This window comes from Nanorana parkeri, unplaced genomic scaffold (genome assembly GCF_000935625.1).
Source record: "Nanorana parkeri isolate BGI_ZX_2015 unplaced genomic scaffold, ASM93562v1 scaffold1304, whole genome shotgun sequence".
NCBI lineage: Eukaryota > Metazoa > Chordata > Amphibia > Anura > Dicroglossidae > Nanorana > Nanorana parkeri.
Genome location: NW_017307572.1, coordinates 405,175 through 420,359, shown reverse-complemented (window position 1 = coordinate 420,359; position 15,185 = coordinate 405,175). Strand labels below are relative to the sequence as shown.

The window sequence follows — 15,185 nt, the reverse complement described above, 5'->3', positions numbered from 1 at the left end:
AAAGGTTAAGAACATTTTTGCCCGGAGCTTTTCTTTAAAGGGCAACTAAAACGTGCAACTGTTAGTCTCCACATTTGTGATCAATTTCACCTTTTCTCCCGAAACACGTAACCTTACCATTTCACACGCATTTCCCATCTTCAGCTCAGTGCATATCACTGCATCACAGTGCAAAAGTGCTTCCTATGCCAGCATGTGTTAATGCATGACTGCGAATCGCGGCGGCCATCTTTAAACCTGGCAGGTGCCCAGATTCTGTTTAATATATTGCTGAACCAGCAATATAATAAATCAGGGGTGCCCATTAGGTTGATCGCGATCTACCATTGATCGCAAAACGATCCCTGGTAGATCGCGATGTCCTGTCCTCCTGATGTGGTGCTTCTCTGGATCCCCACTGCTCTCCCCCATCTGTATGCAGCGGGGATCCAAGAAGTGAACGAGGCGCTGCAGGCAGTGGCGGGGGTCGGAGCCGCTATTTTAGTGTAAGCATTAGGGTCAGTGTTAGTGTAAGCATTAGGGTCAGTGTTAGTGTAAGCATTAGGGTCAGTGTTAGTGTAAGCATTAGGGTCAGTGTTAGTGTAAGCATTAGGGTCAGTGTTGCCATTAGGGTCAGTGTTACTGTTAGCATTAGGGTCAATGTTAGCATTGGGTTAGTGTTAGTGTTGGCATTAGGGTCAGTGTCAGTATTAGGGTCAGTGTCAGTATTAGGGTCAGTGTCAGGGATGGCATTATGGTCAGTGTTGGCATTAGGGTCAGTGTCAGGGTTGGTTTTGGCTTTAGGACAAGTGTTACGTTCAGTGTTAGTGTTGGAGTTCGGGTCAGTGTTGCCATTAGGGTCAATGTTAGCATTAGGATCAGTGTTAGGGTTGGCATTAGGGTCAGTGTCAGTATTAGTATCGGTGTTAGGGTTGGCATTAGGGTCAGTGTCAGTATTAGGATCAGAGTTAGGGTTGCCATTAGGGTCAATGTAAAATTTAGGGTCAGTGTCGATGTTAGGATTGGCATTAGGGTCAGTGTCAGTATTAGGATCAGTGTTAGGGTTAGCATTAGGGTCAGTGTCAGTATTAGGATGTGTTAGGGTTGGCATTAGGGTCAATGTTAGCATTAGGGTCAATGTCGATGTTAGGGTTGGCATTAGGGTCAGTGTCATAGTTACATAGTATTTGGGGTTGAATAAAGACATAAGTCCATCAAGTCCAACCCATATAGGTCCACGCTCAACTCATTCTTAGGAATACTTGTACCCCTGAATATTACGGTCCCTCAGGAAATCGCCCAAAAATCGTCCCTGAATATTACGGTCCCTCAGGAACTCGTGTCAATATTAGGATCAGTGTTCGGGTTGGCATTAGGGTGAAGGTTAGCATTAGGGTCAGTGTTGATGTTAGGATAGGCATTAGGATCAGTGTCAGTATTGGGATCAGTGTTAGGGTTGGCATTAGAGTCAGTGTTAGGGATGGCATTATGGTCAGTGTCAGGGTTGGTGTTGGCTTTAGCATCAGTGGTAAGGTCAGTGATAGTGTTGGCATTAGGGTCAGTGTCAGGTAGGGTTGCCACCTGTCCAGGATTCACCTGGACAGTTTGGGTTTTGAATGCTGTGTCCGGGTTTCATGGCAGCAGAAACCCGGACACAAGGTGTCAGGTAGACAGGGGCAACCAAAATTAAGATAGATGCTACTGGCCCCCCACTAAAAATAGTCTCAACTGTGATATTTACATATTAATGGGTGGTGCCTTTTACATATGAATAAGCTGCGACTCATTCTCCCAAAAGAATATGTCCACGTGTCGCTAGAGTGTTCGGGTTTCGCTTTAAGAAAAGGTGGCAACCCTAGTGTCAGGGTTGGCATTATGGTCAGTGTTAGAGTCAGTGGTGGCTTTAGGATCAGTGCTGAGTTCAGTGATAGTGTTCCATCACATTCTCAAACAATTCATCCCATATAGCTACCTCCTCATGTATCACTTCCCCCTCCCTTTTAGATTGCAAGCCCTCAGGGGCAGGGCCCTCCTTACCATCTTGTCTTGAATTGTATTGATTGTAATGTCTTTATATTGTAAAGCGCTGCGCAAACTGTTGGCGCTATATAAATCCTGTCTAATAATAATAGATTTGGAGTTGGGGTCGGTGTTGGCATTAGGCTGGGTAAAAAAGGATCGATGTGTTTGTGTCTGTGTATTTAGGTAGGATATGCCTTTGTTTCTGGGCCTTACTATGGGTACATATGTGGTATCCCCGTGCACATCGGCAGTAGAATGTATTGTGTTTGTTTTGGTGGTGGGTCATGGTAACAGCAAGTAGTACACAGTTAATCCTTTTTTTAACTTTTTTACTATTGTGTGCGAGTGTTCTATCAATAAAAAACAACACGGGAAACCTCTATTGCCATCTACTGTCAAATGAAGGGCCAATTCATCCTGAAGAAGCCTGGTATAATTCGCCTGGATACACTAAGTAGCTGCAGAGATATGTCTACTTTTATTAACACATGTCAAACTTGCAGAACTTGGATGAGGTGTTACATTTTGTTTCACTTTTGTCATTAAGGGGTTACAAATCATACAAAAAATGCTCTCTGAATCCTCACTCAGAAGTGTGGCTGTACACAGCATTCCAGAGCTTACAACTCCCATCATTCTATCCTTCCTCCCACAGTTCCCCTCTCATTTCCTCCTCTTCCTGTTAGTGAACACATGGAAAGCATTCTACAGCCCTCGGCACAGGCCTCTCCAATAGTCTGCAGCCCAGGAACCTCCGTGACATGAGAGCCAGAAATAACACCGTGCCTGTGTTCTGTCACAAAAGCCAATCTATCAGATTGGCCAATCGCGCTGCGAGGGCAACTCACGCTCAAGTATGGATCGCGGAGGCTCATGGGACTTGTAGTCCGCTGTCTACCGTTGCCTTGATTGGATAGTGATTCTGAGGAGGGTAGAAGCTCCGCCCACTTAATGCGCTTCCTGTAACGTTGCTCAGCTTCATACAATGCCATGAACGGATAGAACTGTATACACAACAAAGCTCCTCCAGCATTCAGAGAGAGGTAGAGAGGGGTGGGGGGCAGGAGGTGAACATATATATATATATATATAGATAGATAGATATATATCTATCTATATATATATATATATCGGTGGAGGTGTCTGTATGCTTTATGTGCTTACATTGGAATTTCACACACTAAACTGCCACATAACACAACCAGGATTGTGAGAGCTGAAACATGCAAAGTCCAAAGAATATAGATAGAAATGTACAGTATAATAATAAATGCACATACATTCATGAAAGACAAAAATGTGTATTGATGATTTTTGTGCATTGGAGCATACAAAGCATTGCAACCACAACCAGAGGATCAGGGGTGCAATGCTCTGGATCCTGCAGACCGTTCCTCCAGCCCCAGGTCTATAGAAGTTATATGGCTGGAGAAAGGAAGAAATCAATAAACTACAAGTGCAGTGAGGACAGTGCACTTCTACTTTACTGAGAACCACCAGTCCCCTTGTTGATGGCATTGGACGTATCTCCATTCACAGGAATAGATGCCATGGCTGTGTGAGCTGAGCAGTTTGAGGGTGGGGGTTTGGAATGTGAACAAACTTTTATGTTACACCCTAGGGCCCCATTCGCATGACGACTTATGCTGCGTTTGAGGATTGCTGCAGCAGGAATCCCAGGTGTCCTTTTCAGACGTGGCTGCTGAGCCCATTCAAGTTAATGACGGGGTGACAGTGGGTGCATCCCTCAGTGGTAGTGTGTATGTAATCATACACGGCACCATTACATGTAGTTTGGGATAGATGATTGCCGATGGACTCACCGACCCTTTGTCTATGGACGATCATCTATCCTGACCCGCATGTAATCATACCATGTTCAGTTACATGCAGACTGCTGCTGTCACCCTGTCATTAACCTGAACGAGCACACTGGGCGCATCTGAAGGAGGTTTCTTTGAGCCAGAGGGTTCTTAGCCATTTTATTTCTTTAGAATAGGGACAGGGTCGATTTAACTCTTTCTGCAAAAATAGAAAATAAATCAGTAGTTTGTTTCTGAATAATTGTTTACTTTTGTTTTTTACAGACACAATGGATGAACAATCAGTAAAGGACATGTCTGACTTGCTTCGCCTTAATGTGGGGGGCTGCCTGTTTACTGCTAGAAGACAATCTCTCTGTCGCTTCAAAGATTCCATGTTGGCAGCTATGTTCAGTGGTCGCTTTCCTTTGAATCGTGATGAGTCTGGTAATATTTTTTAGGCTCGTGCAATTAGCAGAAGTAAATGAAATAAAAATGAATACATTTAAAGGAGAACTATGGGGTTAAGGCTTTTCCCCATAGTTCTCCTTAGGGTAACGGGAGGACACAAACTAGCGTCCTCCCGTCACCCTAGGCTCAGTATACCTGTAGCTCGCGGTATACTGAGACGCCGCTGCTGAAGAGGATCCCGACAATTGTGCCGGGATCCGCCTAGCTGCGTGACTGACAGATGGCTCTGCCTATCTAAAGGCAGAGCCAGCTATACCCGCCCCCTCCCCCGTCCGTTCCGCCAGTCAGCGCTGGAGGAGCGGGGAGGGGGGAATCCAGCCCCTCCCCTGTCACGGCATTGAGCCGTGACAGGATCGAGAAGTGAGCGAACGCCGGTATGTGTTCGCTCACCTCCCGATCTACTGAGCCGACCTGTGACAGTCTCATTGTCACAGGTCGGCTAGAACTAGCACTCACCTCATATTTCTTCTTTAAAGAACATTGCCTCCACCTAAAGCTAGTCATACACCTATAGATTATCTGCAGACTTTTTATGGTCAGATGGAAAAAGTGCAACAGATTCCTCCATCTACGCTAAACTGTGTGGATGGAGGAATCTCCCGCTGGGCCAAGCTTCAGTATCTTGCTAGTCGGCCCCACTGGCTCTCAAAATACCTGAACAATGCCTACATTGTTACAAGATACTAAAGCTTGGCCCAACTGGAGATTCCTCCGTCCATTCAGTTTAGCATAGATGGAAGAATCTGTTGCACTGTTTCCATCTGACCATCGAAAATCTGCAGATTGTCCATAGGTGTATGGCCAGCTTAAGAGCCTGCAGAGTGCAAATCAGCATGTGTATAATATCTTCTATGCTCTACATATTTGATATTAACCTTAAACTTTCCTGAGAGAAATATGGGGTCTGCCATTTCTGAAATAGAAGATACAGTATGCTGTCCGCACACCATTCTGCTTCGGAATATCATCTTTATTCGCATCTATATGTCATGCTAAACGGAATGTAAATAAAGATGATATTCCGAAGCAGAATGGTGTGTGGACAGCATATCTTGTAGACCCTTGGTTTTCAACTGGTGACGAGAGTTGCAAGGGGAATCTTCCTCATCACTTCAGGCTCACACCAAGGTACATGACAATGCATTTTTAAGTCTAACTCCTGAGGTTAGTCTTACTTAAAAGCCTTGGTTCTGAAATGGTGAGTCGTGACCGAAAAGTGAGTCGCGACCCTGTGTTCAGTGGGTCACCACATGCCTTCCACTTTTCTAGGTGAGAGGCTCCTCAGCCTCCCTCTAGCACTGCACTATCAGTTCTCACGCCAAGCAGCCATTCAAAATATGCTGCCCGGTGCCAAGTTTCAGCTTGAGGTGGGGCAGGATGGGGCTATGGCCGCGAGGGAGCTCCATCCATACCTACATTGCTTACAGCTCCCTCACGTGTCCTGTAGAGGTGCCTGGACCGGAGTGACATCACATTCTAGCTCCCGACACCTCTACAGGGTGAGCAAGAGAGCTGTACAAGCAATGCACATTTGGATGAAGCTCTGTCCCAGCACAGCAGCCCACACTGGACCCCAGGCTGAGGATCCACTCTGGTTCTTGTAAAGATTGGGAGACTGGGTGTACCTTAAAAAAAAGAGTGTATATGTGTGAGTGTGTGAGATCGTGGTTGTGTGACTGTCAGGCCCCATTCACACTTGGCGATTCGCAAAACGCGCGTTTGTCGCGCGATTTGCATTTTGCGCGATTTGTCACGCAAATGCTTGCATTGAAAAGCATTGAATCGCGGCAAAATCCGCTCCAAAAAGGGTCCTGCTGTAGCGACACACGACCCGCGACAGCAGGACCCTTTGCCCCATTGCCAAGCATTGGAGAGCGACATCGCGCGGTAAATAGCCGCGATATCGCGGGAATTACCGCGCGATAAATCGCTCAGTGTGAACGGGGCCTCAGTGTTTTTGAGGGCCCATTTACACTAGCACAGTGTGTTAATTGCGCAGTCCCGTGCGATTAACGCACTGTACCACGCTAAGGGGAGGTGTGTTGCATTGCCATTCTTTTGAATAGCACCCCAAACGCACCTCTCACCCACAGTTCAATCGCCCGCACTGAAGCGTGCGTTACCGCAATGCCGTGCGTTCCAGTGCGGTGCGACTTGGATCATGACTTAATGACCAAGGACAAATGTGGGTCCTGAGGTTACACAGATTGAGAACCACTGGTCTAGATTGAATGTTGTGGTGCCATCCACCAGTTGTTCCAGTATGGTGTGCAAAGGGGATATTACAAATGTAAGGTCTGAACTTCTCAAAATACTAGTTGTTTGGCTGTTATTCTGAACATCAATATGTTCCTGGAACGAGTATGGAAGGCTGGAGAATCACAGTAAATTCGCTCATCCTAACAAACTTGTTCTGGGTGCAGGATTCAAAGTATTGACGCCAAAGAGTCAGAACTAGAGCCAGGGAACTAGCATTTTCAGGTGGGTTTTATGTGCAGACACTTCTACCTGCAGCATCTCTCATTGATATCTGCTAAGGCCAAATACCAGCTGGCAAGGATCTGGCATCCTTGTAGTGACAGATCTTGCCAGCCCCCTCCAGTCTATTATAGTGATGGCCCAATAGGAATATAGGGGGCTGGTATGGAGGAGATGCTGGAACCTTGCCCATTCAGAACGGATGACTAGGTGCCTACATGTTAGACCTGTTAGCAGCTACCTTTTCTTAGAGAACACGAAGGCTGCCGTTGCTGACTTCTATTTCTAGCATTCTAAATATGCTACTTGGGTTAGGAACCAAGGCAGAATTGCCAATAGGTTCTGTATAGAGACCTGAACTAGTCTGCTCTTAAAGGTTTATAGTGCTTTTAGAATTGTGCCAACAAATGCCCTGTGATAAAAGAACAGCTTAATAAAAGCGTTAAAAATGTTTCGGTGTCCCAAAATACAGACAGATGAGTAAGCATAAATGAATAATAGCAATACGTAGCAATAACTAAGCAAATAAATTGTGGTTCACAATCACACCTGATTTAAATAGCTAATAGCTTGCAGATGCATTCAGCTAAAATGATTCAAGTCCCTTGGTGAAACAATCCTTAGTCCATATTAAGGTGCAAAACTTTTCCCCATGAAGTGCAAATACTTTATCTTGCTTCCAGTGACACCGTCCCAAACGTGTGCGACACTACTGATTCCAGCCGCACTCACCGAATTGGGTGGACCAAGCTATCAAAACTGGTCGTAAAGCGCTCAGAAATAATCTCTTCCAGTTCACAAGGCTCAGTTTTCTCAGCAATCCACTTTCTCCTCCTCCTTTATCTGGCAAAGTTTGTCATACACTCATAAGAAAACCTAAGATGAAAAACATTCACAAGCTTAAAAATCAAATCCACTTATAAAATCCCCTCTCATCCACTTCCCCCACTGTTATCAGCCGGTTACCTCTGATCCAGAGAGCAGGTGTAGCATTCACTTCTCCACACAACACGGCACTTCCTAGAAAACCTCTGACCTTGAATCTTGTCTTGTTGGTATATATAGTGCTTTGATATTTAGACTAATGTGTTTCTTTAAAAAAAAAAAAAAGCCGGTCAGGTCCATCATCAAATGCAGACACAGCACTTCCCTTCCATAAATGGGGATTATAGTCACCTCTCCGGCAGCCTTTGTCTCCTACCTCCCCTTTGTTCCAGCACTGCAGACTCCCTGAGACTTTTTAGCATTTGACAGTTTCGGGAAGTTTTGAATGCCTGTGTCCCCTGCCATGTGCCTGCGCTTCCATCCTCCCACCCACCATTCAACATTAACTTGGTGACAGCGTCCGCATCTAAACTTGACATTTGGGATTCCTTCTGCAGGTATGGATTTGCAGGTTTGGATTCAGTATTGATAAAGTTGAGCTTTTAATTCTACTTTAAAGTGATAAGGAGACCCTTATTTGCTGGAGGCTGTTGTTTTTTTTTTTTTTAAAGTACTTCATTCCTAGTTTTCTAGTGTGTCCCTGCCATGCTCTCCCCCACCCCCACCCCCTGCACGGGTCCCACCATCGTTCTAATGGAGGCACCCGTGCACACTCGTCTCCTCTAGTCCCCGCAGCGGCTGTGTGCGTCCATAGACACACACAGCCCTGTGGCAGGCCACGCCCCTTCCTTCTTTGATTGATGGCAGAAGGAGCCTACGGCTCTTCTGCCATCAGTATCCTCCCCCGCAACCCAGGAGTTCGGGGAACGGAGGATCGTTCGGGGCCGGCAGCGCCCTACCCTAATGCAGAGAATGATTTAGGGTAAAAAACGCTCCCAGACCTTAATACTACTTTAAGCATTTTTACACTCCTTGCCAAGGACCCTTATTCAACTAACTTTACTGGCAAAATGCCTAACAATACATTGGGGCTGTGACTTGCTAAAGGCAATATGGGGTCCTTTACAAGGAGTGTATGAAAGCTAAAAAAATGTGTTCAGTAAATGGACCCCCATGGAATAAAGCTGTCTTTAGCAAAACGTGCCACCTAGGTTCATTCCAGCTACAAAATTATCGGTAAAATATGAGCAGAATTCCTTTGATATTATGTATTTTAGGGACATCTGGATTAAAGGAGAACTATGGGGTTAAGGTTTTCCCCATAGTTCTCCTTAGGGTAACGGGAGGACACAAACTAGCGTCCTCCCGTCACCCTAGGCTCAGTATACTGCGAGCTGTAGCTCGCGATATACTGAGACGCCGCAGCTGAAGCGGATCCCGACAATTATGTCGGGAGCCGCCCAGCTGCGTGAGTGACAGGTGGCTCTGCCTATCTAGAGGCAGAGCCAGCTGTACCCGCCCCCTCCCCCGTCCGTTCCGCCAGTCAGCGCTGGCAGGTCGGGGAGGGGGGAATCCAGCCCCTGCCCTGTCACGGCAGAGAGCCGTGACAGGATCGAGAGGTGAGCGAACGCCGGTATGTGTTCGCTCACCTCCCGATCTACTGAGCCGACCTGTGACAGTCTCATTGTCACAGGTCGGCTAGAACTATGAGGTGAGTGAAAAGCACTCACCTCATTGTTCTCCTTTAAGTGAATAATATCTGCTTTTATTAGTGTTCACAATGAAATATTTTAACGCAAAGATAATCCCGTCATTGACTTCCCTTTCACTGCAGGTTTTTGCCTTATTAATAGAAGCGGAGATTTGTTTAGATACATCCTAGACTACTTACATGGAGAAATCCAAATTCCCAGCGATGAACAGACAAGAATTGCTCTACAAGAGGAGGCCGATTACTTTGGAATTCCTTACCCTTACAGTCTCCCTGAACATTTGGCCAATGAAATGGAGACCCATTCTTCTAACTCAAACTTGGAGCTTAGAAAGGTGTGTGATGCCATTGTTTGATTACTGTTATTCCTACTGAGGGTTAGGTTGTTAGTTTCAGCTGGATAGGCTACAGTTAAACTCCAGCCACAATGTTTACTTTTTAGGTAATGTGGGAATGGTTTTGAACCTCTGTTAGGCTTTTATTTCTGTTTACTTTTAGTTCTGCATTACATTATTTTTTTTAAATGTTAGAAAGCTTGTCGACAGGATGATGTTATGAGCAACTGTGACAAGCAGGAAGCAGGAGTTTGGCTCCTGCCTCCCAGAGCATACAAGGTGGTAATCTGCAAACAGCATAAACTCCATTCATGCACAACAATGACTTACAGCCAGGTGTTTTGGACACGGTAAGGGAGAGGTTAATCTCAGGCTATCAGGGCTCCCTGCATCCCCATCAGAGAGAATATTTCTCACTTGCTGTCCCAGCTATGGTCATCACTAAGCTGCGAAGTGTGCAGAAATCTCCAAAAGGGACACAACCAGCAGATGTTATACAGTTTTTAGTGTGAAAGCGTTAGAACAGGGCCAGAATCCAGGTAGCCAATGCTTCTTAAAAATGACAGCTGGTGCCTAACTTTTTAGGTTTTCTCTACTTCTTGTCAATATAGCTGTCTCTTAAAATATCCTGCCGGCTCCTGGATTGGACACTCCTGGGTTAGAGCACATCAAACTTTTATTACTGTCTACGTTACCAGTGGGGAGATTTCACTCCCTGTTCCAGACACAGTGGCCTTAGGAGCAAGAAGTGAGTGGAAATCTCTCCAATAAATACACAAACTGTAATAAATATCTGAAAGAAGCTCTATCTCTTCCCTGCCCTATCCAACATAAAATGAAACATTGGCTGGAGTTAGGCTTCAACTGGATGGCTGGTGGCTGGAACTGGGCTTTAGCTGAAATTAATGGTTGTCTATTTTGTCATTTTCAAGTATATGAAGTACGGTTTTAAATTGTTTTTATTAGGGATGCACCGATACTAGTATCGGTATCGGTATCGATACTGAGTATTTAGGTGAGTACGAGTACTCGCCCAAATGCTCCAATACTCACCTCTGATACTGAACTTCCAGTCAGAGGGACATCTCCCTCTGACCGCGAGTGATCATGGAGCCGGCTTCCTTCCCAATCCGGAAGCCGAGCGGTGGGTTATGACCCGCCTCTCGGCTTCCTGATTGGCTAGGAAGCCGACTTCACTTGTTGCAAGGCAGCCTGGCTTCCTAACCAAGCAGGAAGCCGCGTGGCATGTAACGACCCGGCTTCTTGATTGGTCAGGAAGCCAGGCTGCCTAGGAACAAGTGAAGCCGGCTTCCTAGCTAATCAGGAAGCCGGGAGGTGTGTCATGAGGTGCCAACTGGCTTCCTGATTTGAAAGGAAGCCGGTGTCACTTGTTGCTTGGTAGTGTGGCATCCTGATCAATCAGGAAGCCGGGTAGCCTCGGCATGTGAAGCCAGTGTTCTTTTGCTAGAACACTGGCTTAGGAAGCTGGGCGACGGGTCATGATCCGCTGCCCGAGTTCCTGATAATCTGGGCACACGTACTCGGTATCAGCGAGTACCGAAAAAAAAGTATCGGTAATCGTACTCCATACCGAAAAACCAGTATCAGTGCATCCCTAGTTTTTATGCAATCCCTTGTTAAAGCGTATCTAGCATATTCTATCATGTAGGCTCTGTGCACCTTTATAAAAAGATTTTTTTAAACTCTGTACAGTGACTGCCTCCTTTTGAGTCTGCTATCATGCTAACTATGCTTGATTAGCAGCTACAATTAGCTAGTATGATCATGATCTCCAGTTTTTGTACATAGGGGCTTCTATGTGTACAATAATATTTGGTGCACCAGGAAGTACAGTGGCACCTCGGTTCACAAACTGGTTGTGAACCGAATCAAACTGTGATCAGACCGCGATCTGGACTAGAGGAAGCCATAGCCATGTGTCAGAGCAGGGAAGATGGCTGCGGTTGTGTTCATCACCCAATGCGAAGTTCGCGAACCGAAGCAACATTTTGCCGAAGCGAATTGTCTGCGAACAGAAGCAGTCGTGAACTGAGGTACCACTGCATTGGGGGGAGAGATGCAGCAAAAGAAAGAAGTATGGAAAAGGGATAAGGAAATGGAAATGACAACAGATAACATGAAGAAGTCACAACAGATATATTACAGGTATGAATATGAAAAGGATGAACTTGGGTTTACGTTCTTTTCACTGATGCTTCTTTTAGGTTTTGTTTGACTTCTGTGATTCTTACGGCCTTATATGCACAAAGCCTACAGTGTGGGTGTTACATTACTTACACACGTGTGGCTCCAGCTGTGAAAGTAGGATCATTGGCATCTATGCAACTAGAGAAGATGGAGATTCAGCTCTTCGGCAACAGCTGGGAAATCGAATCAATCATAAACATATGTACAAAAGGTAACACTATGTGACGGTGGAGTAAGTTTTTATATATTTTGGGGCTTGTTAGAAGTTCTGTCAGGTTATTATTACTGTCTGTGTCTTTCTGTTCCAGTAACATCCTATCCACTCTTCTTTCTTGCCCTGTTGTATGGATGGGAAGTGAGCTGAAATCTCTCCAGCAATAAAAAAAAAAGACTTGGCTGGAGTTAGGCTTTACATTATAAAGAAGACTACTAATTCTTAAAGGATAAGTGCCCTTTAAGCAACCTTTCCCCTTCCTAGCAACAAAAACCTTGTTCGCATCCCGTATTTCAGTTCAGCGCTTCTTTCTGCTACCCTGTCAGCTCACATTTGCCACAGCCTGCAATCTATTTCACCTAGATTCATAGAGCATGAAGACATGCCATAGAGTCTAATGGCAATCTGCGTTTGGACTCTTCTGTCATATGACTGCCATTACTTTCTGTGGCAGTTTTATAAATAGCATGGCCTATCTGATCAGGAAGAACCCATACTGCTTATGTAGATACATATGCTGCTTATCAAGCTGTACCTGTCCCACTGCTCATTCCTCCGACCTTTGCTCTCATGCAGAGCATTGGCCTCCTTACATCTTACACACTTTTGCAAGTTCCCCTCTTGCACTCTGTGCTTCCTTTTGCTGGACATATATATGTCACTTCAGGGACATAATAGTGACTTAGAGGTCTACTGAAGGAACTACAGTATGTGGCAGGGGACACTGGTGGAAATGTCCAATCTGAAGATTCTACAGTCAGCCATAGCTGTTAAGCAGAGCAAAGATCAGAGGAATGGGTGGCAGAACATCTCAGTGCTGCTGATCTTCTCCAGCTTTTTCTTAGCCATTTCCTGTCTACATGCACTAGCGCAAGCAGCACGGGTGTCCTGATGGTGACAACAGTGAGCCATGTTTGTGCAATTTGTGTCCACTTGTAGTTTACACTGGAAGCACATGTGACAGGGTAACAACTCAGGAGAGCAGTTGGAAGGCAGGGACAGAACGTTATCGCCCAATAACAGGAAATGCCTATACAAGGACCTACATGGCAAGATTAGCAAGTATTATTTGAATGAAAGCTGTAGATTTCAAATGATGGAATATTATATAAGATTTTAGTGATTGGGTTGACATATACTTTCACTGAGTTGTTGGTCATAAAATGTCATGTAGGCTAGAAAATAGTCATCCTGACATAACTAATATATTTCATTATTTTACAATTTTCTATAAAGACTGTAGTAAATCTATATGTAAATACTTGAAACTCAGTGCATTAAGCTTCAAACTGTTCTCTGTTCATCCTGACAGGGAGGCCGGTGGTAACACTCAGTACATATTGAGCTACTACAGCATATCTGAGCTGAAAGCCATGATGGATGCTTTTGAAAACTGGGAAGGAAGAGGTAAAACATGCTGGGAATGATTCGGTGGTTGAAACCTTTACAATGCACATTACACTCTGTAGCAGTTTAGAAACATTGAGCAGTTCTACCCTCTTGTCTTCAGTCCTGCTGCTTGAACTTCGGTGCCTGGTAAAGCTTCCGCCGGAGCCTTCACTGAGAAATAGGTTAAAAAAACGGCACTTGCAGGGGGATCCGTCCATCCAGTACTTTATTTATAAAAACTATGCTACGACTAAGGCCCGGTTTGGGGGCTGAAACATGTTAGCATTTGTTTGCTGCTGTTATGCCTTTTTACAAATAAAGTATTGGATGGGACAGATCCCCTTACCAGTGCCGGTTTTTTTTAACCTATTGCACATTACACTCTATATTTTAATGTATGTTCTGCTGTCATGTGACACATTTTTTTTTTTTCCCCCTTAGGATTCAGCTACTGGAGAGTTCCTCAAGAATTAATTGAGTGCTGGACCCTAGAAGAACGATCAATACAAGGCGATTCGGGAAATATAACTCCAGTGAGGACTAGGTAAAGGGCATTGTGTTCTTTATGCCATTATTGTAAGATTTGGGACCAGCATATTAGGACAAGTCCATAAGATGATCTGGTGTCATGTAAATGTCACTGTTTTATTTTGTGTAAGTTTGGCCATAAACTGGCAGATGGCTTACTGATAGCAACTGGTGACGAGACATCTTCTTTCCAATCAGTGCTTAGCCGTGACCTGTCATGATCTTTGCCTGGAACACAGTAGCCTCAAAGTGCAAGAAAAGGTGTGCCGCACGATACAAACTACTGTTTGACAATCTCACCGCGTCACACTGGGAATATGCTATCTGTGACCTGACATCATACAGGCTAAGAATTTATACTCATCTCTGCTGACAAGTAATAATCAGCTATGATAAGGGGGTGCCACGCAGTACTGCTTCAGTGGCGGTAATTGGGAGATCTCCCAGCATGCATTAGAGCACTGGCAAGTCTACCGGTCAGCAGTTTGTTTGAGGTTTTAATGATCGATTTCCCTCTTTGCTTAGCTTTAGGCTGGCCATAGCTAAATGCCTTATGGTACCTGCTTTTAAAGCCCTTCTTCAAGCAAATCCCCCCTACGCACTTGTTTCAAAGAGAACTCTTCCGAAGCCTTTGTTATACCTACCCATTTCTGCCATTCATGTTAATTGCCGGCTTCACTCCAGGAGTGACAACTGGTTATCCTGCACTTCATGATGACATAATGCAGATGCAGTCTTCTGTAGTCTGAGAATTTCTTTGATGGACATCCAAATTGAAGTTTCCTCATCACTCAGGCAGTGACGGGGACAACTAAAAGAGGAGCTGTCTTTGCATTGAAGAAAATAGAAGACTTATGACCTAGCACATGATGTGACCACGGATTTATGAAGGGCAGGGGCGCCCGCAATTTTTCGTCTGTAGATCTACCAACGAAAAAACACCTGCATCCAGGGGCGGGAGGGGGCGTGGCGGTGCATTGAAGTCAATGGCAACGCAGGCAGGCCTCTGGCCCACAGGGCGATCGCTGGAACCCAGGCACATTAGTACCTACGTTCGAGTCCAGTGCGATCTGCAAAAATGCTGCAAGCATTATTTTTGCAGATCGCACTGGACCGGAATGCAGGCACTAATGTGCCTGCGTTCCGGGTGCAGGCGATCGCACTGTGGGCGGGGGGCATGGCTGCTGTGCCATTGACTTCAATACAACCCCACACCCCCTCCC

General features: G+C 45.3%; 1 protein-coding gene across 1 annotated transcript in view; it reads left to right on the top strand.

Moving 5' to 3' along the window:
• The first annotated feature begins 4,093 nt into the window (after positions 1–4,093).
• KCTD18 (potassium channel tetramerization domain containing 18) overlaps positions 4,094–15,185 on the top strand; it is an 11,774-nt gene continuing 682 nt past the window's right edge. The window contains exons 1-5 of the mRNA XM_018569210.1: positions 4,094–4,250; positions 9,412–9,623; positions 11,849–12,042; positions 13,358–13,452; positions 13,876–13,978. Coding sequence (XP_018424712.1) covers positions 4,094–4,250; positions 9,412–9,623; positions 11,849–12,042; positions 13,358–13,452; positions 13,876–13,978 — 761 coding nt within the window. The remainder of the gene's footprint in view (positions 4,251–9,411; positions 9,624–11,848; positions 12,043–13,357; positions 13,453–13,875; positions 13,979–15,185) is intronic.